Below are 25,743 nucleotides of genomic sequence, written 5' to 3' on the forward strand. Positions count from 1 at the left end.
CCTTTTTTCTTTAGTCAGTTCGATGAACATGACTAGCACCTGGTTCTGCTGCTAGTTGGACTCTTCTATGACAAATACATATCTTTGGATGATCACATGGTTTTATGTCATTTCACAAGGTTTCGGTTTGTTTACGTGTAAGTAGATTAAATATAGTTATTGATCACAAATGAACTCAAGAGGAAAGAATCACTTCAATTACTTGAATGGGCCCCGGGTCCATTTGTTCTGGGAAAGATGGACCCCAGGATCAAAAAGGTGAAGAACCTCTGACCTAGAACATCACCAGAATGCATCTATTCTCAGACAGTAGTTTTTGAGATTGACATTGACCTCACCTCTTTGGTGGAGGAAACAAAAGCCTTTGTGAGAAGCTCTCTTGAAGCTGGCAGCCACGGATGGATCTGGACTACAAACTGCTACCTAGTTGTTTGGAGGGAGGATCACGTCGTCCCAAGGCGTCCCTCAGGAGAAGGTGGACCCCTACATGGAGCTGGGTGTTCACCTCAACAGAAGACAGGATGCATCACATCCACAAGGTCTACTACACAAGTCGTCCTCAAGCTAAATGGAGTCCTTCAACATGAGCAGCAGGCTCGTGGTGAGCCCACTCCTCTGCTCTCTAGCCTGAGGGCTGCAGAGCCCAGTAGCTTGGCAGGGTGATGACTCTATAATGTCCTGTCACCTTCACAGGACTAGCTTCTAGCTGGGTGAGAGTCATCCCTGAGAACATGAGGCTCTATAGATGACAGCGCTTCCTCTGGACACAAGGAAAACAAATGTGTTCTTGAACAGCTTCATCCTCTCCCTCCTGCCTGCGCTGTCACACTCTTGAACCACTGGATCTCTTAGACTCTTCTCTCACCAAGATATAAAGCTCTTCTTACCCACTTCCGACACTCAGGCTTGTTTTCCATCACACGTTGTTGGGTCACAGTCTTCTCTGACGGCTTAAGAGAGCGACACATCTTCGGGTCGGCAGGTTTTTCATGGTTCAGCAGCGCCATCAGAGGCGGCCGTGGATGATACATCATGAAAACGTTGGCGGTGTCACCGCTCGGTCCACCTCCTCACTCACCGTCACTTAATCAGGATGGGACAGTTTGGGGGCGTGATGTGGACATAAGTCCTTTTCTAAATGACCCGGGATGGTGACAAGGGAGGTCAGCGTTCCCTTCCATCAAGGAGAGTTGACGCGCACAAGCTCACATGTGTTTTGGAAGCGCACACACCGACGCTGGCGCTGTGGGTGATGGCAAGCCAAACAGAGACGCTGGGTGGTCTGGAGGAAATCTAATGTTCAGGTACAGGACGGCATCAGATCTAACGTCCCCGCCTGTTTACCTAATGGGCTCCCTATTCTTCCGTGTCCCCGCCTGTCTGTGACTCCTCTACCTCTCCCCCGTTTCCCTGAGGGTGTGATTACAAGTGTGTGTGGTCCCGGTGGGAAATCACTGTTCTTGCTGCTGGCATGTCAATTGTGACAGATTTGGCTCGCCGCTCTTCTTCCAAGCTTCTGCCGCTCAATGAGTCAGAGGAGACTGGTTAGTTCATCCATCCATCAGTCCGTCCATCCATCCATCTGTGCATCCATCCATCCATCATCCTTCCATCCACCCTTCCTTCCTTCCATCCATCCATCCACCCTTCCTTCCTTCCATCCATCCATCCACCCTTCCTTCCTTCCATCCATCCATCCACCCTTCGTTCCTTCATCCATCCATCCATCCATCCATCCACCCTTCCTTCCTTCCATCCATCCATCCATCCATCCACCCTTCGTTCCTTCATCCATCCATCCATCCATCCATCCACCCTTCCTTCCTTCCATCCATCCATCCATCCATCCACCCTTCGTTCCTTCATCCATCCATCCATCCATCCACCCTTCCTTCCTTCCATCCATCTGTTCATCCATCCATCAGTCAGTATGTCCATCCATCTATCTGTTCATCTATCTGTCCATCTATCCATCCATCCATCATCCTCCATCCATCCATCCATCCATCTGTGCATCCATCCATCAGTCAGTCCGTCAATCCATCTATCTGTCCATCTGTCCGTCCATCCATCCATCCATCCATCCATCATCCATCATCCATCTGTGCATCCATCCATCAGTCAGTCTGTCAATCCATCTGTCCATCTATCTGTCCAACCATCCATCCATCCATCCATCATCCATCCATCCATGCATCTGTCCATCTATCCATCCAACCATCCATCCATTCATCCATCATCCATCATCCATCCATCCATCCATCTGTCCATCCATCCTTGCATCCATCCATCCATCCCACCATCCCTCCATCCATCCCTCGATCCATCATCCATCCATCATCCATCTGTGCTTCCATCCATCAGTCAGTCCGTCAATCCCTCTATCTGTCAATCTATCCGTCCATCCATCCATCCATCTGTGCATCATCCATCAGTCAGTCTGTCCATTCATCTATCTGTCCATCAATCTGTCCATCCTTCCATCATCCATTCGTCATCTGTCCATCTATCCATCCATCCATCTATCTGTGCACCCATCCATCTATCTGTCCATCCATCCGTCAGTCAGTCCATCCATCCATCTATCTGTCCATTTATCTGTCCATCTATCGTCCATCCGTCCATCCATCCATCCATCCATGCATCCATCCATCCGTCCATCCATCCATTTTTCTGTCCATCTACCCAGCCATGATGGGTGTGGTGTATGTAGCAGAAACCTTATTCAGCTCCAGAATATAGGGGATAGTCATGTTAGCATGCAATACACCTTTTCAGACTATTCTCTTACTATATTACAATAACTTTCCTTCCAAGATGAAATTTCTCAGATTTTTGTAAAATACATTTCCCACCAAAAAATGCGACATTGACTGGTGTGACCGCCTTTTTGTCTGAAATATCCAATAATTGTGAAAGATTATAGTAGTATGTCATTTTATTTGGCTTCGTCCGGCTGCATATTTATTGTGTAAAAGAAAGGCATACATCGAAAAGTTTGTGACAAAATAAACAGCTGGCGGACTTAACGTCAAACCCTGAGAGAAACTTATTTTCATTATTGATATTACATCTTGCTTTGATACACAAATGTTTCACTGAAAGTGCTGTTTCTTTGCCTCTGTTTTTTGGGCTGTGCTTCATCAAACCACCTCTCTGTCAGGTTCAGTTTGTGGCCTTTAAAAACAAAAGCCGCTCCTCGCAAGTCTATCAATTTCCGCCCAGTCGGAGCGACGGCTCCCCTGACAAATCACTTCATCTCTTCACTGACAAACAACAGAGCACATCCGGATGTAATTTTGCGCTCCCCAGGAACCCTTGTCTTTATTAAATGGCAGAGGGCCTCCCTCAGGTAAAACGGTGAATAAGTGCATCATCACTTGGATTCATCAGGCATTTCTGCCGGCTCAGCTTTCAAAAACTGCTGTTTAAGTGTTGTGCCGGACTGTCGTTGTTATTCCTTGTGCATCGCGTGTTGTCCCTGAGGGTCACTGTGGCCGGACAGCCAAGATTCTCTCCATATTGGTCTCATTCAGAAAGGTTGTCACTTTCAAAAACGCCAAACTGGTTTATTGCAACTTTCCCAGCTACCATTTCATTTTGATTCTATCAAAGTATTGGTTGTCTCTGAAATTTATCACCCAGCCTTGCATGGTGGAGGTCTGCACCTCTGAGTGTTTTTCCAGTCTCCATATTTTCAGGTCACTCGGATGATGCCTCCCCCTCTAAATTCTTACTCAGTTGTTTTGACACCCCAGTTCTCTACCCAGACTCTGGAGTCACAGATGGGCAGCTCAGTGGTGAGGCCTGGCCTGGTGTTCAGTAGTAGAGATGCATTTTAACATTGACACAGGAGGTTTAAATAGGACAACAAAGTATTTTCCTAGTTCCATCTCTCTAGCAGCCACCACGCACTGAAGATGGGTTAACTCACGATTAATGGCTCAATGAACACACATTTTGTATCTGTTATGAACGCAACTTACTAAAGGAAGATGTTATCATAACACAACGCTTTCCACATGCAAACATTTGCTTACTGCACACAACATGACCGACTCTTCTTCTTCTTCTTTAACAAATACTCACAGGCACTGGAGAGGCTCAAAAACATGCCAAAAGCATCACATTGTAAGCAATATTAGCCACTTTTGTGTTGATTCAAAGTTCCTTTAAGTTGCATTTAGAACACATTTTTAAAAAAAAGTGTGATTAATTTACCATTAATCGCGAGTTAACTCAGCTGTAGTGTGATTAATCGAGATGAAACATTTTACTCTATTCACAGCTCTAAATGAAATAACTAAAAACAACGCACTACACATGACGTGCCTGAGTGTGGCACTGCCGTGCTCGTGCAAATTAAAAGAGAAGTCACATAAAAGCTTGCGTGCTACACACAACTGAGGTTAGATGAGGTTTCATGACGCAGTATTGAAGTGTTGAGGTTTCATGAAACAGTGTCCTGAGTTTCAGAGGCCACCAGATGGCGCTGTCTGCTGTAAAATGTTGGGACTTGAACAACTGAAACTTCACAGCATTTCTAGCAGCCTCTGAAAATTAGGAGACTGTTTCATGATACCTCAACTGCCATCACTACGACACACAGATGACACATGGTGAGCTAAATGATACTGCATCAGAGACTGATATGGACAGACGACAAATGAATAAAGACGAGTGAAAACATCTGCTGGTAACCTTTGCCTTTCCTCATTGTGTTCGCCGAACACTACTTCACAACTTTGCCTTTGAGAGCAAGTTATTTTCATTACTTTGCAAAAGTCTTGGGAAAACACAAGACAACAAAACCACAAACGTCTGGTCACTGAAAAGGACGGTATTTTCAGGGCAAAACAGTGGCGGGTAACTGAGCGGTCATACGATGGTTCCCACCAAGGATTTCACATCTGTGTTTCGACACCAGGAATAAATGACCAAGACAAATCGAGTCCCATTAAGCGGTCTGAGATCTGCGCTGCAGAAGATCAGTGGATTAGCTCCTGAAAACCTCCGATCTCAGCCTCGCTGGTCATTAGTAATGTATCTCTTATATTTTACTTAGCGTCCAGCAGGTTTGATGGATGGCGAGCGGCGAGGACGTGGATGGTGAGACTGCTCCATTCATCTCCCTGCTGCTTGAGAAGGCAATATAAAAGGTGAGATTACATCGACTCGCGTTACATGCCAGTGTTTTATTTGACAGACTGCTGTACCACGGGACGGCGGTATTAATCACGTTTAAAGCAGCGGCATGCGTAATAAATCTAATTTTGACATCATTAGTTTGGATAGAATGGGCGCCGATGAGTGGCACGTTCGCCTTGGAAGGTTCGGCGGGTGTTCTTCAAGTTTGACTGATCTTGGAGGAGATACGGGAGGATGTGGAGCTTATGTTCGGGGATTAGAAGAATGACTTTGACTGAGCTTTGTGGATGTCATTGTTTCCTGTGTTTAAGATGCCGGCGATGTGAGTCTGACAAGTGATGGTTTAAACAGAGCCTCAAACGCAAGGCCTGGGGGCCGAATACGGCTCGCCAAGTGCTTTTAGGTGGACTGCAGTTTATTTGACTGAAAATTGAAAAGTTTAAAAACTAGCTTGCCGAACTGACAAAGATTGTTCAGCGGTAAAGACGTGAAAAGCTCCTATCCTCCAATGACTATTTAGACCTTTACTTCCTGCTGACAAGTGCTAGTTTAGACTCTTAGTTCCCTTTGCTCCCATGCCAGATTGACACCTCTAGATTACGTAAATACACTCTGATAATATTATGAAGTCATTTTAATATTTAGTAGGAGAAATTGATGGCGCTGTGTTCGAAAAGACACTGCAAAAGTGGATAGTCACTTTTAATTTAAAGTGTGCAAGCTAAGCAGCCCTCTGATCCCAGGCCACTTCTGCTGCTTCAGCACCATCACTAGTGTTTCAACATTATTATTAAATCCCTGCAATTTCAAGTTTTATTGAGGCAGATGAGACTTTAAGCGAACAAGATTTAAAAGACAGCAGATCCATATGTGGCCTTGTCTGCCCGCTAACGATTACAGCGCTAGCAGATGGAATATAAAACGACAACATCCTTGACTGTGTGATGCCAGGAGTCATTTTAGGAGGTTAGTGATGCATCTCACCTGCAGCGACTGAAGCAAGGTGTGATATGGATTAGTTAGCAGGACTTGAAACAAGAGCCACAAAGTTTGAGAGCACCTTCACTGTTAGCATCTAACACTAGCATAAGTCAGGCTCCGTTATCCTCTCTAGTCAGAGCTATCCTCTTCATTTCCTCCTCTCATTTTTCCTGTCTGGCCTCTCAAACATTGTCCCCAGATGTTGTTTTAAGATAACCACAAAGTCCTTCCAGAGAAAGACGCTGAAGAGGACTCAAAAGGAGAGAACAGATGCTGCAACAGTCAAAGGTATTGGATTTATAGTTCTTCTGCGCCAGTTTTATATGGCACTTAAAAAGTACAGCAATGTGTTGTGTAACATTTTCTAAAGGACATACAATCGTCTATTTCCCCCGCTGGACTGTGGGGCCAGCAGCTGCAGGTTGTTTTCATTCTGCCAGCAACAGTCAATGGCACTTGCTGCGAATTGTGGTGTGCGACTGCTGGCCTGTGGGCTTCACCCCAGGGGTTTCAGCCGGTGGCTGGTATATCCAGACCCCGGCGGGTTTCAAACCGGGGATCGAGAGTGAGAGCATTAGAAGAAGGTCAATATTCTTGTTAGCGTCCAACTGTCACTGTTCCTGTCCTTGATGTGATGCACTGAGCGCGGAGCCCATCGCTGTATTTATTTTGCTCCGTCCATTACAAAACCTCCTCCTGTTTACATCACTGAGGGCGGATCACACCAGTCACCAGTCCATCAGAGCTCTCCCACCGACGGGAAATGACTCACTCTCATCCTCAAGTGTCTCATTTAGACCCTTGAATCAACATGCTAAACGTTTCTGTAAAAGGAAACGGAAGACACGGGGATGCTCCGTGCTCCTAATAGACCATGGCGTCTCAACCAGAATACAGATGCTCAAGTGGTCTTCACCCTCCCATGGTTTTCTGGCCCCCATTCGCTGCTCACCTGCTGCGTGACCCTTCATGAATGCACATGGATGGGCTTCCATTTTGCACTTACTGTACCTCATTTTGAGTGGCTATTTAGCGATAAATCCCGACATGCTGCCACGATATAGCCATCTCAACTGCAGCAGGGACTGACAGTAAAACAAACACACCCTCCAATGATACCCCTGAAAACTCAGTTCCAAACAGGAAGCCATTTAAGCGGACACCTGGCTCCATTTTCCAACATATGATATTGGAAAAATGTCACTTATAGACTGAAGACAAAAAATGGATAGCATTCATTCAGATCATTTAAAGTTCTATGTACCTTTAAATCCGGACTGCAGAGTGCACTGGAATATAACCCCCACCCACCAAATTTAAGAAGGAAAATAGATCTTGTTCATACGTAAGCCGCACCAGTCTATAAGCCGCATGTGCAGTGGTGCAGTCTACTCCGTAGAAAGGTCAGTGGTGCTTAAAAATGCACGAGGATCACTTTTAAACTACTTTTGAAAACAGGGTCCAGCATCGAGACTGACTCATGAAACAAACTGGGCATTGTTCTGGACTTGAATCATAGACTCCTCACATCTTTTATTTACGATAAATTGTTATTCTTTATGGCTTCACGCCTGTGATATCATCGGATTGATGTTACGATGCTCAATATTTTGGCAGCATGACGCCCTTTAGCCTGTAAGAATCTATGTATTGCTGCAGGGTTCAGACCATGAAAAAAAAATAGCAGCTCATAGTCCGTAAATTACGGTAATTTTAGATGAAAATCAATTTATTGGCTTTAGTTCTTAACATGAACTAAAGTACTGAGATGACGGTGGTTGATAAAATCCCACAGCAAGTCTTCTTCACGAGGACCCGAGAGAACCGAAAGCTCCGACACCTGTCTGTCAGACTCATCGTGCTGGAGTTGCATCCTCCCATGATGTATACGTGCCGTCACCTGCTGTCATTGAATGTATATTGCGCTCTCCTTTATCATGGCCATGACAGGCGATGTGTCAAGCATTTAAAACATGGCGCTGGAGCGACACGCGTGTCCTGATAAACTAGGAGCGGTGGCCAAGCCTCATATTAGACACAACGGAGACAATAAATCTATATGATCCATGGCGTTGCGCCTCATCTTGGCTTTCCTCAAAGCCTGGGGCATATTAAGTTGCGGAGCACAAGTGGACACTCTTCCAAGGTCGGTGTCAGCGGGGTAGAGCGGCCGTGATGGAGGAGAAGCCCGGGTGTAGGGGAGGGGGGAGTGGAGCGCAAGAGAAAATGCCAGTGTGATTGGGAACTAAAGCAGCCGGGAGCCAGGGGAAAAAATATTGAAGATTATCTGTAAAGTAACTCTCTGACATCACAGCTCGTGTTCAGTGACCTTACATCTGCTCTCAGTTTGTTCTCGCCTTTTTATCTCCTGCCGACGTGCTGCGATCGCTAACAGTTTGGCAGCCGCCGGACCACTTGCATGCAAAGATAAACACCGGGAAGAGTAGATATGTGGTCAAACTTTAACCTTGGGGCTCTTCCTTTAGCCAAATGTAATGGTCAGCGTGAATCAGCAGAATAACGGCTCATCCATTCAGCGAGATATTAGTGACAAAGATCCTTAAGTGATGAGTTGTGGCGAGGAGTTAGACGCCCAACAGCTCTTCACCAAATGAGCCGCTGAACTGGCTGCGATTTTTGTAAAGTTGCTGTTGAGACGATCGTTTATACAGGAAATAAGACGAAAAAGTAAGAGCTATTCCGGTGACGTGTTGAAATAGTGTTCAACTTGCGTTTAGCTTTGAAACATAAACAATAAACCTCGCCGCACGCGCTCCAATGCCGATGTGAGTCGCGGTCCGAAGACTTGAACGGTCATCAGATCCACGATTTACATGACCACGTTTCACTTCGTCATTCCCTAAACTAAATGTATGACATGCGTTTCACCTACTATTCATTGTTGACTGTCCGTTTAATTCAGTGAAGTGAAGATGAGACGCTCCAGTCTGAAGCGTCGCTCACACACACAGACCGGGGTGTTACGTTATTGGTGGCATGAGCCACGTAAAAAAATATACAGTGGTACCTCGGTTCTCAACCACAATCCGTTCCAGATGGCCGTTCGAGAAGATTTGTTTGAAATCTGAATCGATTTTTCCCACTACAATGAATGGAAAAAGAAATGATGCCTTCCAAGCCTTAAAATAGTCTTTTGTAGGAGTGAATGTAGAGTGTCTGCTGCAGGTGCGCTGTTCCTCTATGTGTGTGGCCGCTGCATGTGGGAGGGGTTGCCGAGTGAGTGACGTCTCTCCAGAAGTGAAAAGGTGCCCGGTGCGTGTCCAGCTCTGAATGTGCGCTTCTGTGCAGTTTGGCTGTGACAAAGTCATAAACCAAGTAACTTAGCTCTGTCCCAGACTCGCCTCATCCCTGTCCCAGCTCCAGCCCACAACAGGACATCAAACCCTGGAGTGAGCGCTCCAGCCTCTGAGGTGTGGAGAGCGAGCACCTCCCCTGTGACACTCTACCACGGTCCAGTGCGGAGACAGGAAAGGTTTTACACCTCAATATGAAGAAAAAACAGTCAGTAAATGTAGCTAACGGGACACAACTGCATACAGAATAACAAAGCGCGTCGTGGGTCAGCTGATCGGTCCGCGCATGTTATGTTTTTTCTGTCTTTTTTCGGGGGCGTTCGAGTACTGGATTTTCGTTCGAAATCCAAAGCAAAAAAATCTCGAAATTTTTCTTCAAACTCCGATTTGTTCGAAGTCTGGGACTTTCGAAAACCGAGGTACCGCTGTATAAGTAAAATAAATGGGGGGCAAAATGTATGAATTTTAAAAATACCTGCACAAGAGACATACGCCAGACGCGAACCGACAACCTTGGGACACACAGGGATGTGCATTGACCGTTATACTGCCAAGTCACGTGACCAGCCGTCCAGGTCCTACATATTTGTAGGATGTGGCTCTTTTCAGCCTGGAAGCCTACGAGGACCTCGCATTAGTCCTTGCTGCGCGCTGGGAACAGCCAATATTGTAATGCCAGTGTTGTTGTCTCAGGTGTTGGAGCTGGACCCGACTCAAGATAATGAGATATTTAACTCTTTCAAATGCTAATATCATCGCCACCAAACCCCTTGTTTGAAGCGTTTGCTCCACTGGACTTCTCCCCGGAGCGCAGCCACCAGGCTGACCCAGAAACATAACTAAATACCAGCTGCCCAGTCCCACTGAGATGATTAAATTGGGGTGGTATTCACAGGAACCAAAGTGTCTTCATTCAACCCAATTAGCCCGGAATATGGGCACGGTGTTGTCAGCAGAAATGTCACTGTACAGTTTTCATGGGTAATTACCTCGCTCCCGTGTGACAAGGCCACTGTTTTGTTGCGAGGGATGAGTGGAAGCCCTGTGGAGGAAGTGCCATCACATGTTTATGTAAAGTCAAGTGTTGTGGAGGGCACATGTGATGAAGAACACGGAACTCTGCGCAACAGAGGTTACATGTTTAACCAGATCTATAGTGAAGAGTTCAGCAAAGCATATTCTCATGGTAGCTTTCAACACTAATATTTACCATATATTACTGTGTTATTACTGCCGCTGAGGGCGTAAAAAGGTGAATGCGATTCTTTTTAGAACCACATTTCGATCATATATAAAGAGAATGTTTCTCATCTCCTCATGATACGGGGCGTGTCCCTTCCATCTATACCTGCGGTATCCTGGTGTGGCTGGAGGAAGCGATCCGGTTGCCGGTCATCTTGATTTAGAACCTTATCATATGTCTGAGTTTGAATTACCCAGCGCAATCTGAAAGGTCTCCCCGGGACACTCGTCCGCCGATGTTTATCTAACGTATAGAAGTCAGATACGGGGTGTAAATCAATTATGATGATGCATTTTTCCACCTTTCCCACAGATTCTGTTTTGGTTAATTGAATCTGTGAAATGTAATTATCTTCCACTTGCTCCATATGCCGTCGGTGAAAATCCCCCGAGAGTGCAGCTTCCTGCTGAAATAATGATGAGCCGCCAAATACCCCGGCACTGTGAGTGTTGGTACTGTTTGCCAAAAAGTTCTCCTCTTGCCCTCAGTAGTTGGTTATTAATCCAAATTTATCGATTTTGAAAAAAAAAAAACAGTTGTTAACAGAATTGCAATAAAAAAATCAGCTTTTACATTGCGTCACATGACACATCTCTTGGCAAAACACCAGTTTTGATTTTTAATGGACAGCATCACTCACTAATATACACCTCAACCTTTACGTGTTATTGCATTTTGTAGTTTAACCCCTTAAACCCCACTTTAGTGGCTTTATGTCGCTGGTGTCTATATAGTAAAGAAATATTATTTCTGGAAAACTATTATCAAATCACTTTGGAGGGGTCAATAACAATTCTTACTATTGATGTGTCACACTATTGAAGTCATTCAGGATTCCAACTTAGCAACTGAGTTAGTATTGGACGGAAGTGTCGCGTCTGTCATGATGGCGGATGAATGGACCCAAGTGCAGTCAGTGTTAGTCAACAGAAGACACGGGACTCGAGATTAAATTACACAATTTAATTGGGTATGGAACAAATAATACAGGCAGACAAACAGCTAATGAACTAAGAGCGCCGGGAACCAAAACGCGGATCAACACACAGGGAATGGGGAGAATCTAGAAAACAAGAGAGGTGGATTAGAATTAACAGCCTACTAAAAATGGGGAGATCAGAAAACACACCCGGAGTTAAGCTCAACGCGGTGGTGATAAACTGAAAGCACTCGGTGGTGGTGACTACACACACGCAAAGAGGAATGACATAACTGAAAAGTGAGACTTGAAAACTGCTCACACATGGACTGAATCGAGACTGGAGAGAAAACGAAAGTAGAACGAGGAAGAACAAGGAATGAAAGTTACGGCTGAATAGGGATTCGAGTGCACAATGGAAATTTAGAAAAGGTCAGGGACAAGAACGAGATCACGGAGGTCTAGGAAGAGTTACCTGAGTGGAGACAAGAAACTACCATCTGGCAAACGTAGCTGGCGTCGGAGGGAATATATCCATGGAAGGATTGATGAGGAGATCACCGCCAGCTACTTTTGCCTGTGAAGGTGGAGGAAAAACAGGAAAAGGAAATGACAGGGAGTAAGAAAATAAAAGCATTGGAAGGGACGCGAAGGAAGTACAACAGATAAAAACAGACGGATAAAAGTGCTGACATGACAGCATCCTGTTTATAAGGGAGATTGCATATTCTATTGTTGGCAGTTTGACAGCTACCTAAGTAACCGTCGCAGCTTATAGGACCCCAGAAACCACTGAAATGAAATGCCGTATGTGTTTCAAGAAAATTTAGCAATAGCACGCCTATTTATTACATATGAAAGCGGTCATATATAAGTGATGTCATCATTCCTGGACAGCATCACTAGCTCGCCCGGTTATATTTTGTGTTAAAATAAAAAAGCTCTTTGAAACCAGGATGAAAAATAAGAAGGTGTCTCCTTCTCATTAAAATCTCTCCTGCCTCCATATTCACCCTGTTTGCACCTGTGCTTGAAATGCTATAAAATAAATAAATTACATAAAAGTGTTATCCTTTTAAATAATCACAACACATCTTAAAACGTGGAAAATGTACTTTTGGATCTACTTCAGTTCTGCCATAAACGATCAAATATTGATTTTGGATTCATATTTCATTTCAGCCAGCATCAAGTTACCCAAAGTGACATTTCCAAAATATTCAAAATCATTCGGGAGCGAACACCAAAGATTAGAGGCATGTTCGATCTGATGGATTTTATTAACGACATGGAGAGCTGTTCCTTCACAGGAAGCCCCTGGGACGCAGCAACGAAGGTGACGTCCGAGAGGAGTTGCTGGTCCAGTCCTGGTTCCAGCACCGCGGACAGCTCTTCGCAGACCCACCGGCGCGCGCTGGAGGCTCCACTGTGGGTGCGCGGTCGTCGGCGCGCGGCTGTGGCGTGTAGCTGTGATGATGGTGATAATGATGTGCGATTGGACTTGGTCCCCCGCTCTCTACCCACCAAACCACCGCTCCGCCGTTACGTCACCGCTGAAGAACCGGCAATTTAAATAGGCAGGGAAGGTGTGAGAGTCATCTCCAGAAACACCGAGTTCACTTCAGTCTGCCACACGGTGGAGCAAAGCTTTACCAAACTTTTTTTTTTTTCCTTTTTTCCTTTTTTTATTTTGTTAATTCTCCCTGCTCCACCAACAGACACTTTTGAAAAAAGTTGCACCCCCAAAATTAAAGAAACCTCCAGTTTATTATTTTTGATTTTTAAAAGCTTCTCGCGAGCAACAGGTGATTTTCCTTCTTTCTTCGTCATTTTTTTTTGTCCATGTAGAGTGAAAAAACATGCCGTTGCTACATTGACAGCGCGCAGCGATGATCGTGTCCAACGTGAGTCTGAGCGGCTGCGCGGGGCTCAACAGCGCGCTGTGCGCCGCCGCCGGGGAGGCGCACCTGCACGGGGACCGGAGCACGCTCTCCCCGACAGGACACCTGGTGGTAGCTGTGTGTCTGGGCTTCATCGGCAGCTTCGGGCTCACCAACAACCTCCTGGTGCTGGTGCTGTTCTGCCGCTACAAGATGCTGCGCTCCCCCATCAACCTGCTCCTGATCAACATCTCCATCAGCGACCTGCTGGTCTGCGTCCTGGGGACCCCGTTCAGCTTCGCCGCCAGCACGCAAGGTCGCTGGCTCATCGGAGAGCGCGGCTGCGTGTGGTACGGATTCGCCAATTCGCTTTTTGGTGAGTAGAAAAGCCAACATTGATCTGTCATCTGCGTTTATTTGCTGATCGTCTGCGCCCAGCGCTGGCGTCTGGCTGGTGCACATTATGTTCCGCACCGAGCGCCCCGGCTTTTGTCCGGCAGAGTTCTACATGACACTCCGGTTCACCAATATAGAAGCCGATCTTAAACCCGCTTGGTCGTGATTCACTTTTGCATCGATCAGAAGCATGTGGATTGATACAAATAGAAACGAATCCAGGATGATTTCTTCCAAGCGAACGCGCTTCAAGGTGCACGTTTATATTGAAGTAGATGTTCATCGTTATTTAAGTAAAAGTTAGTGCTTTGGATGAGTCCCATTCTGAGATTATGTTTGGTGACCTCAGTCTCCTTGAATTAGAACCTGCACCTGATACTGTAACAGTCCCTTGTCTGATGATTTAAGCAGCCTCCATGTCGTCATTTCTGCTCTCTCCGCATGAATGAAAGAGTTTTGGGGCAGCAGCAGCTGTTCGGTGTAATGAATTGTGTAAAGCTGCAGAGGTATTATTGCCCTTGAGGACGAGCACCAAACCCCAGACTGCCAGAGGTGCTCAACCACCTTGTGACCCCAGATGTTCAGTGTAGTAAAGGAAAGAAAAACATTTCTATTAAAAAGAGTAGGTGGCGCTATGTTGCTTTGCTGCAGCAATATTACTGTCAGTGTGTTGTATGAGCTGGCTTCTCCACAGTGCTGCGATCCGCTCGGGTCCCACTCTGCGTGAAGCATCTGGGTGAAATCATTCTAAAGAGGGTGAACTGGTTCTAAGCTGATGCTTTTGGAATAGTCCGGTGTCGTATTGGATGCTGTGAGAGGGTCTCAGTGGAGCAGGGTGCCTTCGGAGGGAGGGCTGAGTGGATACTGCAACGGAGGGGGCCAAAAGTGATCTAAACCTTTGGATCTATTAACTGTTTCAGGAGATGCAACTGTTGCAGTACGTTATGGGACTTGTTTCTTGTGGTTCCCTGTGTTTTTTCTCTGATAGCACAACATATTTCTCATTTTATATTTAGGTTTTAAGTTAATTTTTCCTTCCCCCAAATAGCTTTCCGAAAAAAATAAATAAATAAAAATAAATATATATATATATATATAGGTACCGAAATTCAAATCTTCTTCCTCATCTGTGACTAACTCAACTGCTACTCTTACCTAAATTGCTATATATAACAATTTAGGTAAGAGTGGCATGTTAGTAGTATATATATATATATATATATATATATATATATATATATATATATATATATATATATATATATATATATATATATATATATACAGATGAGGAAGAAGATGTGAATTTCGGTACCTGAAGAAGAGCCATTCGCACTTTCACTGGCGTAATCTTTCAGACTAGCATTTGATGCAGACAGGATCATCTAAGTCTCCCATTAGTTTTAGAAATCCGTCTGCTATTTCTAGCAAGCACTTGCAAGAGGAAGTGTTATGAAAATAAGAGCTCTAGACGGGAAGGTAAATCCTGAATGAGCGTCTTATTGAATTTGCTAGCAGTGTTGCCAACTTCTTATAAAGGAAAGTCGCTACTGGCGGTCCTGTAGATGGCACTAGAAGTCGCTAAATGACATCATTTCTTACCTATTTGCTTATTTGCATAAGACAGCAACAAATATATGTTGCTTATATTGAAGCTGGGGTTGCAAAAATGTCGCCAGTTGCTTTTCAAAATAAAAGTCGGCAAGCCGGTTTGGAAAGTCGCTAACTTTCTGCACTGTTTGACTTGACCAAATGCCAATGGTGAAAGAGACTGGTGAATTACGGATGAAAACAAGTGGTCATCACCACAGGCAGATGAACTCAACACAAACCGAAGCCTACCATTTAATTTGTGTCTCGGCAGCGGCGGAACAAACAAGAACACTTTGGTTTGATTCGAGGTAACAAGATAAAGCCGTTGTTCGGGCTGAGGATGACATCATTTGGCACTTATCATGACTTCCTCACTTCAGGATTTATTAGCCGGTGAAATCCGCCCTGTTGTCTTGAGAGATGAAGCGCCATCCGAGCAGACTGATAGGAGAGATGCTGCGAGTGTCATCATTAGGAGCAGAGACTGGCTGATCTGGGCGCGGCTTGAGTTGTGTGTACAAAGCAGGACGTGATTCAATGGCCTCTGAATGCTTGTTAGGCTGCAGTTGAGTGGCTCTGCCCCGGGCGAAGGAAGCTTCATTAGGTCCTCATGGGCTTTCCCGGGGCCGTGAGCCGCCAGGACCCGCTCCGCTGTGCTGGATGCTCAGGCAACATTCCTTCTCCAAACTCACCCAGGGGACTTGTGTAATGAGAGAGCGGGCTGCGGTGTGTATTTGCTCAGGCTAATATGGATGTAAATGGGGCGGAATGATGCAACTAAGAGTGAGTCAATTACTCACCTGGAGGCAGGGCCAGGGAGGTCAGAAATAGCTCACCGTGTCTAAGTCAGAGGCGTCAGAGGACACGGCAGACTAATCACACTCTATTTTTGGAATCACTTATTGATGTATTGACATATTTTTTATACAAATTCAAAAGGATCGATCCATAATGAGACAGGCGGTTGATTTATGAAGCTAAGTTTAAGCCAGAATGTCTGCTGCCGACATATTTTTGATAGCATGTCAAGCTAGCAGCTGTTGGGTCAGTTATATACGGAGTTATAAATATCTATAATTCATGGCCTGAAATAAAAAGTGCTCCTGCTATGCTCGTCTCAAGTCCCATATGGTACGGCAACAGTTACAACCAGCTCAATAATTCATTAAAAATTCTTCACTGCAGGTTATACATTCCACACCATGTTTAGTAAGTTTAGTAATCATAGCATTATGTTCCAAAATCCACCACCAGGGGCAGTGCTTATCAATCATTATGTGTTGCGCCCCCTGCAGGAAGAAGTAAATGCTTTGCCCCCAACTCTCCACCGCCTCTGTAAATAGTATCATTTGTCTATAAAATGATGATAAGTACACCTCTGCATAACATTGTATCCTTGTTAATATTAAAGAAAAGAAAATAAGAAAGTAATATTGATCAATTAAACTTTATTAATATTGTTTTTGACTAAAAGAAAAGTGGATCCATTTTCCTGGAATGAAAAAAAAAAGACATGGATGTGCAATTACACTTTATTCTAGTACGGCAAAAAAGTACGGCCCCCGAGGTCACATGGCTCGCCCCACTATTTGAGAAGGACTGACCTATGGAAGCATCTTCACGGAGTAACCCCATTACAAACCATTGCAGCACTGTTTAAACACATACTTAAACCATAGTGCCTCGCTTTCGCTGCCCATGCTAGTACACACAGTTGGTACAGTGAGAATGGCTTTTCTTCAGGTGCAGATGTGTGAACCTCCTCCTTTTGGTGCGTCCCATTTATCTTTAAGGGCAGCGCTGGGAATGACGTCACAGCAGAGTTCAGCATGTTCCAGTTACCAAAGTCGGAAGTCAAGTTAGCTATTCTCGCGCATGCCTTGTCCTTTTGACACAAAACCTGCAGGAAGAGCAACAGCGTACAATCTGTTTGTTTGTTTTTCCTTCAGCAGATTTTGTTGTTGTGAGACACTTCCTCTTCGCACTCAGGGAAGTCATCTTGGATCACTTGATGTTGGCGAGGAGAATAAGAATAAGTGGAAACTTCTGTCTATTCTAATAAAAATGTCCGGTTCTGAGTTCAACTTGAACGCACTTTGAGTTTCTACTACATTTTATTTCTATTGACATAGCCATCAATTAAAATAAAGAGTTAATTTAAAATTAAATACATAGAAAAGTAAGTTATTAAACAACTCCAAATCCCAGGATGCACTGCAGAAACTGAAGCACTTACTATGGCTAATGCTAATCTAATCATGGTCATTTTAAGACCATTTTATTTAAGATAACCACTGTATTTATTAATAGCTTATGTGACACGATGTAGAAACAAAATGAAAGTGCAAAAAGAAACTTATTTAGCAAAGAAAAACAAAAAGTAGAACTGTCGATTTTGGATCATGACTGCCACCACGATCGTAGCGTTATTAAAAAAAAAAAAAAAAAAGTACAGGTTGTCATCAATAGAGCATCAATAGAGTCATCAATCTTGCCCCCCTCTGGCGCACTGGCGACCTCCCCACCCCCGATCCTGCCGTGCGACGCTCATCTTTAACTGAGCCCCGCCCCCTTTCATCCAGGTAACAGGCCCGCTGAACATCCCGCGCTACAAGCTCCGTGCTCTAAAGTGAAATCAATGTATTGACAAACAAGATCCTGGATGAGACAACGCTGGGTATTGATGTGCTTTGTTGCATAATGGGTTTTCACTGGAGCTGCACGTCTCCTGACGCTGTTTTAATTGAAGCGAGGCCAGCAGTTATTTCTACATTTGCTCGACGCTGAATGCTCATGTTTCAACACAGTCAGGGCTGCTTTAGTGTAGTCATGAATGAAAGGTACTTTTTACCTTTCATTCTAGAAAGCAAATGAATTTAGGTGACTTACCTGAAAAAAGCCTCCTGAATGTGTCAATGTCTTGATTTCCAAATGTGTCTAACTGACGTGGTATGAAATGGGTGGCGCCCTATTTTGAAGCATGACCTCTGAAGCCATTTCATCTTGTAGGTATTGAATTCTCCAGTCACCACAGGTAAAGTGGGTGGTCAATCACCGGGGGGAGATTAAATGCTGCTGCTGCAGCTGCATGTGGACAGAGGGGACGTGTGACCCTGCATCACTCACTAGTGGAGTCAGCGGGTGCATCTCCAAGGCTGATGCAGGGCTTGATCAATCGCTGGAACAGTCGCACGCAACTTGACTGAATTGAATTTCCCTTCATGCTTATGAGAAGTCTTGAATCTGTCAAAGTTTGAAAAAGAGTGCAGCGCCACATCTGGGCTCAGCATGCAATTTCAAAACAGAATTGCTTTATAACAGTGGCAGCATGAAGGAGTTTGGTCGTGTGGGGGGGGCTCATCTTCTTAAGATCTTACAGTGAAGAGCAGGAAGAGACGTGAAAGCAGAAGAGAGGAGGCTCGCAGACATCATTAGCGCTTCGTAGGCCACGGCCGACTGACTCCTCGATAGACTGGTGCCATGGAGGGTCACGGCAAGGGAGAAGTGAGACACATTGTTTGGATGACTAATTCCATGGGAGCTTTGACAAAGTGACTGTCTCCGTCTTCCGCTCTTTCATTTCAAAATGATCGATGCTCGCGCAAATTCAAAACCCATCAAAAGGGCGCCGCTGTCAAGGACGCAGGTCTTTGTTCGCCTCACGTGGGAACACCATATTCCTGCATGTTGGAGTCCCGCTCGCAGCTTTGAATGAGTGAGCCAGAGAAGATCTATTACTTTGACTTCTTGCCAGCAGCGCAAACTGAAGACAATTTGTGGCGACATGTGTGTGCGCGCTTGAATACACACTCTGTTCTTTTGCTTCTCTTATACACTCCATCAGCCTGCTGGCACCTATTTATCCATCTCGCTGCTCATCCCTCTTTCCCCTCACCATCTTGTCTTGCGCGGATCATTTTCTCATTTTCTCATGGAGTCTTACTCGACATCGTGTCCTGGCCAGATTAGCCTCCACTCCTGCTCCTGCCTGCCGCAAGTTCAGTCGCACTCCTCCGCCTTCTCTGTTGCAAGAGCAGAGGGATGGATGAGTGAGCTGCATATACATGAGCGGCACGTAGACAACACCTGGCTGGGCTGATGTTCATTTGTTCCGATGGTATGAAGTGGTCTCAGCTGGTGGAAGGAAAGCAGAACAATGCCGCGCTGCTGGAAAGGTCAGCCTGAGTTAGCTAGCTAATGAGTTTGTGGATTAAACAGCGATTTAAAGGTCCTCAATTGCATTAAAACTGAATTATCCGCCAGGATTTAGCGGGACATTTCTTCACAACAAAGCAGCTGGTTATAATCTGGACACCAGGATTTACAGAATATATTAAAGTCTGCTCCCCTTCGGTCTGCTGGAGTCCAGGAAACCAAAGGGTGGGATGTCGTATCAGAGGCAGGTGAAGCAGCACAAAGATCTATCTGGTTTGATTCCAGACTTCACACGAAGTATCACTTTGGAATACTTGATTTGGCTGGTGCTTTGATAGAGCCAGACGGGGACAAGATGGATGGAGTGAGACATTTGCTGTGATTTCAGAAGCTCTGAAGTCAGCGCCAAATTTCCACGGGCGCTTTCTCCGCTACAAACAATGTGGAATGCTGAATTAGAAATGTCCAACTCCAGTGGAATCTAAAATAGTGCGCTGGGAATGAAATTATTTCTCATGATGAATTAATGTTTGACCTATCCAGGTGTCAAACTCGAGGCCTGGGAGCCAAATCTGGCCTGCCGTGCTGTAATATAGAGCTTTAAAAGAGATGCCCTGGTGACCTTGATATTTGCCCTTTAAGGTTGTGTCTTGCTATATTAATCCACAATAGTTTTGTTTTGACCCAGGAAGTCCAGACGCTCAAGTTGAGTGAAAGTAGCCAGGAAAGTGCCCCTGCAGTTGTTTGAGGTTGAAACCTAAAGTGAACAGAAGGGACATGAATAGTTGGATGAGGAAAGCTATTCTTGCTAAAAGCAAATATCATTGAGCTCAGTGAAAAGTTTCTTCCCAAAGAGTCAGTGACTAAACAGATGTGCACGGAGCTGCACGACCCCGATTTGTTTTTATTGACTCCTAAAAGCTCCGGCAAACGCTTTGCATTATGCCCCACAGATCTGCCTCTGCAAGGCCTCTCTCGCCGCTCATGATTTAAATCAGCTGCGGATGTAATGGAGTATTTAAAGGCCTCACCAGGATGTCATTATCTGACAATTTTCAGTAGGACATCTATTTTTCAACATCGTAAACCGGCCGCTGTGAAAAGCTGTAAAGCATTCGGGTCATTTTTGCTGAGGTTTCTACTGCTGCTAAACTGTGAGGGGCTGAAATCACAGTGAGTCAGCACGTAAACATTTAGAATGGCGCTCCATTTATGATCCGATTCTACCGGAAGACAGCATGGAAATGGAAGGTCCTGCAACAGGGGTGAGAGATATAATCCCACCCAGTCCTGCGGGCCTCAGATCTAAATTTGGACGGGATGTTTTAAGGACAACCGGTGTATTAATAGCAGCTCCAGCAAATGATTGATAATTACTTTGTTATCTTCCCCCAGGCATCGTGTCCCTGATCTCCCTCGCCGTGCTCTCCTTCGAGCGCTACAGTACCATGATGGCCCCCACGGAGGCAGACTCATCCAACTACCGAAAGATCTCACTGGGCATCACCTTGTCCTGGGTCTACTCGCTTGTGTGGACTGTGCCGCCCCTCTTTGGCTGGAACCGCTACGGCCCAGAGGGTCCCGGAACCACCTGCTCCGTGGACTGGACGGCCAGGTCCGCCAACTATGTGTCCTACATCATCTGCCTCTTCATCTTCTGCCTCATTGTGCCTTTCATGGTGATTGTCTACTCCTACGGGAAGCTGCTGTACGCCATCAGACAGGTGAGTGGACTGGACCTCTTTGGTTAGCCACCAGAATCTCTTGAGGAGAATGACATATTATTGGGGTTAGTTTTAAAGATAAAAACTCACTGTCAATGCCAAAATAACTGAGCAGCAGTTCATGTTATACAGTGGTACCTCGGTTCTCGACCACAATCCAATACAGGCGGTCGTTCGAGAAGCAATTTGTTCAAAATCTGAATCGATTTTTCCCATTACAATGAATGGAAAAAGAAGTAATGCGTTCCAAGCCTTAAAACAGTCTTTTGTAGGAGTGAATGTAGAGCGTCTGCTGCAGGTGCGCTGTTCGTCTATGTGTGTGGCCGCTGCATGTGGGAGGGGTTGCCGAGTGAGTGACGTCTCTCCAGAAGTGAAGAGGTGCCCGGTGCGTGTCCAGCTCTGAATGTGCGCTTCTGTGCAGTTTGGCTGTGACAAAGTCATAAACCAAGTCACGCTCTGTCCCAGACTCGCCTCATCCCTGTCCCAGCTCCAGCCCACAACAGGACATCAAACCCTGGAGTGCGCGCTCCAGCCTCGGAGGTGTCGAGAGCGACACTCTACCACGGTCCAGTGCGGAGACAGGAAAGGTTTTACACCTCAATATGAAGAAAAAACAGTCAGTAAATGTAGCTAACGGGACACGTCTACATACAGAGGCTGCGTTATACACAATAACAAAGTGCGTCGTGGGACCGCTGGTCGGTCCGCGCATGTTATGTTTTTTCTGGCTTTTTTCGGGGGCGTTCGAGTTCTGGATTTTCGTTCGAAATCCGAAGCAAAAAAAATCTCGAAATTTTTGTTCGAACTCTGGGACGTTCGAAAACCGAAGTACCACTGTATACCATAAGAACATTGCTGTAAACATATTAGAGGTCAAAAACACAACAAGGGTAGCCAATGGGAATGGGTTGACTATATGACATTCTTTAGTAGTACATGTAGTACATCTGTAGTAAAAAAATTAAAAAATTACATAAAATGGTTAACCCCGGTTCGCAATGTTAACACACTTTTCGAATTACTACGACACCATGTGTAACTTCCTGTTGAATTCTGAAAACTGTTCACCCTCCTGGAGGAAGCACCTAATATTACAACAAAGTGCTCATCGTCCTGACAACCAACATGGCTCACATAAAAATAGCAGCCGTGACATTGTGCTCTAACAAAATAATCTCTTATAACACGCTTGTCTTTTGAGCGAGGCACATTTTTTAACCAGAAGAAGTTTTTGGTAGCCGGTAGCAGACCCACGACCCACCAGTGAGATTCTGTGTTTGAATATACAAATATATGAAATTGGTGTTTGGAACCCTTTTATTACTTCCATTATAAATGGGTTACCATGGTTTATTTTGATTTTATCCCTGTGTTCTTGTTAAAAATGTGTCACAAAAGGTGCCCCTTTTCCAAGGTAAGTAAAGTCTTTGTTATAGGGATGTTATTCAACATCTTCATTTGACGGTCTTTGACAGTTTCAATGGGAAGAAAAGATGAAAAACACAAGTGGATTTCTCAACTTTATCACACGCTAAGCAGCGACAACAAAGTCAAAAGGCTGAATAAGCTTTCAATTCCATTGGAAAGCTCTAGCTTTCTGCTTTCAGAAACTGTTTGAATCACTTTAATCTCACCAGTCACGCATCTTACCAAGAAACCCAAGAGAGTCTTCACTCGTGCCATGGAATCTGCTCTTTGTTTTGAGGTCCAACTTTTTTTTCGACAGGTTAAACCTTCGATTAGTTATGGTCATTTGAAATGTCAAGTCCTGGCTGACAAGTCTGTCAATAAGGTACTAAAATGAAGAGTTAGTCACCATTACCTACCGACAACACAGGATTATAACTCTGAACATGAGGGAATAAATTGGAAGTCTGCTATTTGGCATAACTGCAAACAACTAGAACAATTCAAAGTGTAATTAAAAACAGGTGCGAGAACATTTGAAGAAGCACAGCTACGTTTGACATTTCTCTACGGTTCTAAAAGTTATTCACCACTTCCTAAATGGAGCCGCCACACATGTTGAAGCTGTTAAATTGAACATTTTCAGTCCAGATGCACTTTGACTGACAAAAAATATTGAACATATGAGGCGACATTCTGTTATTTGAAAGCTAACTGCGCTAATGGCTTCTGGAGAATGATAAATAAACAGAATCCCTCCAAAGTTAAAAGGTATCTGATCCAAAAAAGTTTGAATACAACCGCAGTTCTACATATCAGCCACCTCCAAACATGACAGGACTAGCAATAGTTCCAGCGTACTCCAATTCTGGTCCAGAAACCATAAGGTAAGCAGTGGGTTTTGTCATGTATATTTCTGAGGTGACATTCACATCTCAATGCTCCTCGCCCTGGCAGAGCCGGGCTTGACACATAACAACTCATACATATGCATTTCTGTCTGCTCCATTTCATCTTATCCACGTGAACATTTTTCATTCTCAGCAGAAAATCACTGACGCCCAGCGAACAACCTCTCCATGAGCAGCATTTACACACTGAGTTTGCCAACTTGGAAGCTCAAAAGGAAAGCTAATGGGAGTTAGAGGCCAGAAATATTGCCGATGTCATACTGGGATATCGGTCAACAACTCCACTTCAAGTCGATATCGTTGATACAGCAGTTTTTCATCGTAACATTGGGCCTGTAGAAGCCTTTTGCGTCACATTGCTATGAGTCTATTGACTTACTGACTGAACTTGTTTTTGTTAGTCAGTTGGTGTCTAACAATTACGTGCGATGCAAAAAGTAGTTTTTGGTCAGGCTAATCCTAGCATAACATCTTAAGCTATGCTACATTAGTAGCTAATTTCACATGACTTTATAAAACTCGGGAAACAATTTCATCAATGAAACAACTTGAATTTTGGTGGCTCACAGCAAAAACCACTATATCATTCAACAACAGCAAAGTACCGAGCGGGGTGTATGAGCAGCAGCGGTAAGAAGCCATTCAAGTGGGTGACAAAACACTTTCTAACTTTCTCACAAAGCTTTTCATGAAAAACCATTCGGTACTTTATGAATGACACTGCTGACAAACCAAGAAACAGATGGAGAATATTCTCAGACGGTAGAAGTGCTGTATTGCTATACAACGGTTGTGAGTCTTCCAGAATGTCCGGAGCTGTCAGTGGTGGCTGCCACCCACAGCGCCACTCCTCAAACTCTATATATGTGGAGCTGACTCAAATTCATTGGCATTCAGAGCAGAATTTCTCGAGAGCACAACTCAACAACCTTATCTTTCTTAGATTCCCATAATTTAATTAGGGTAGATGCAAAGTATTTTGGTTGCCAAAGGAGAAGCTGAGGATGGAGGTTCTACCCGCTACATCCACTTCACTTATTCTCTGATTGAATAACAGATATCCTTTCTTGTCTGGTTACGTATATGTTCAATCAAAGCGGGAGCACAATTTATGCACACACACACACGCACACAGACTCGCACACAGACAGGCTTGAAGGGCTCTTGGGTTAGATAACCAGTGGTTACTTGCGTCCTGTGTCTCAACATCGTACCCCTCGGTCTGAATACATTATCTGACTCACATGTCCCCGTGGAAATCCTGAGATACTCTCGAGTGCTACAATATTTTCCCTGCTGCCTGGAGGCTGAGAGGCGCAGACGTGGGGAGAGAAGATTGAGCTATCAAGGCGGGAGTGAAGGAGTCCGCGCACAAGACTGAAAGGGAAGCAGGTTTTCTGGGAGCGAGCCGGTGTCAGGCAGGGACAGCGAGAGTCCTAATTGTGTGCTAGCCCACATGTGGTCGTTTCATTCCCCGTAGGCCCTTTTTTTCAACCTATGATTTTGTCTGTTTCATGAATTCTTGAATCGGGATGGCAAGTGCCAGACGGCATCACTCCAGCTTTCAATGCATCTTTGTGCTTTAGAGCACCTGGTGTCAAACTGATCACCTGGGGACCAAAGCCAGTCGGCCAGGAGCTCGCATATGGGCACAAACACTACACGTCAAAATGGTGTCTGACAATGGTGTCTGAGTTTGTGACCAATTTATTTGTTTTGTTCACTAGTGATGGATAGATCAGATCAGAATCAGAATCAGAAAAACGTTATTAATCCCAAGGGAAATTATGTTCATAACATGCTCTGTACACAACATATCACAATAAAATGAAAAATAAATAATATTATTAAGTGCAAAAAGTAATGCAAAAGAGCTTAGAAACAATCTGCAAAAAAATGCAGATTCAAGGACAGAGTGAACAGAAAAACGTGTCAAAGAATCCTTCATTGTAATTTTTTCAGTGATGAAAGAAAGAAAGAAAAAATGTATATCATACCAGGTGACTGCCAAACCCCGGGATGATGATGATGATGAGGTATCATGAAACAGTATTGAGGGGTTGATGAAACAG

General features: G+C 44.7%; 1 protein-coding gene across 1 annotated transcript in view; it reads left to right on the plus strand.

The window, feature by feature from the left end:
- Positions 1 to 13,269: 13,269 nt before the first annotated feature.
- tmtopsa (teleost multiple tissue opsin a) overlaps positions 13,270 to 25,743 on the plus strand; it is a 42,290-nt gene continuing 29,816 nt past the window's right edge. The window contains exons 1-2 of the mRNA XM_053883745.1: positions 13,270 to 13,861; positions 21,025 to 21,353. Coding sequence (XP_053739720.1) covers positions 13,495 to 13,861; positions 21,025 to 21,353 — 696 coding nt within the window. The 5' untranslated portion in view covers positions 13,270 to 13,494. The remainder of the gene's footprint in view (positions 13,862 to 21,024; positions 21,354 to 25,743) is intronic.

The sequence above is a fragment of the Synchiropus splendidus genome, chromosome 13 (genome assembly GCF_027744825.2).
Source record: "Synchiropus splendidus isolate RoL2022-P1 chromosome 13, RoL_Sspl_1.0, whole genome shotgun sequence".
Classification (NCBI taxonomy): domain Eukaryota; kingdom Metazoa; phylum Chordata; class Actinopteri; order Syngnathiformes; family Callionymidae; genus Synchiropus; species Synchiropus splendidus.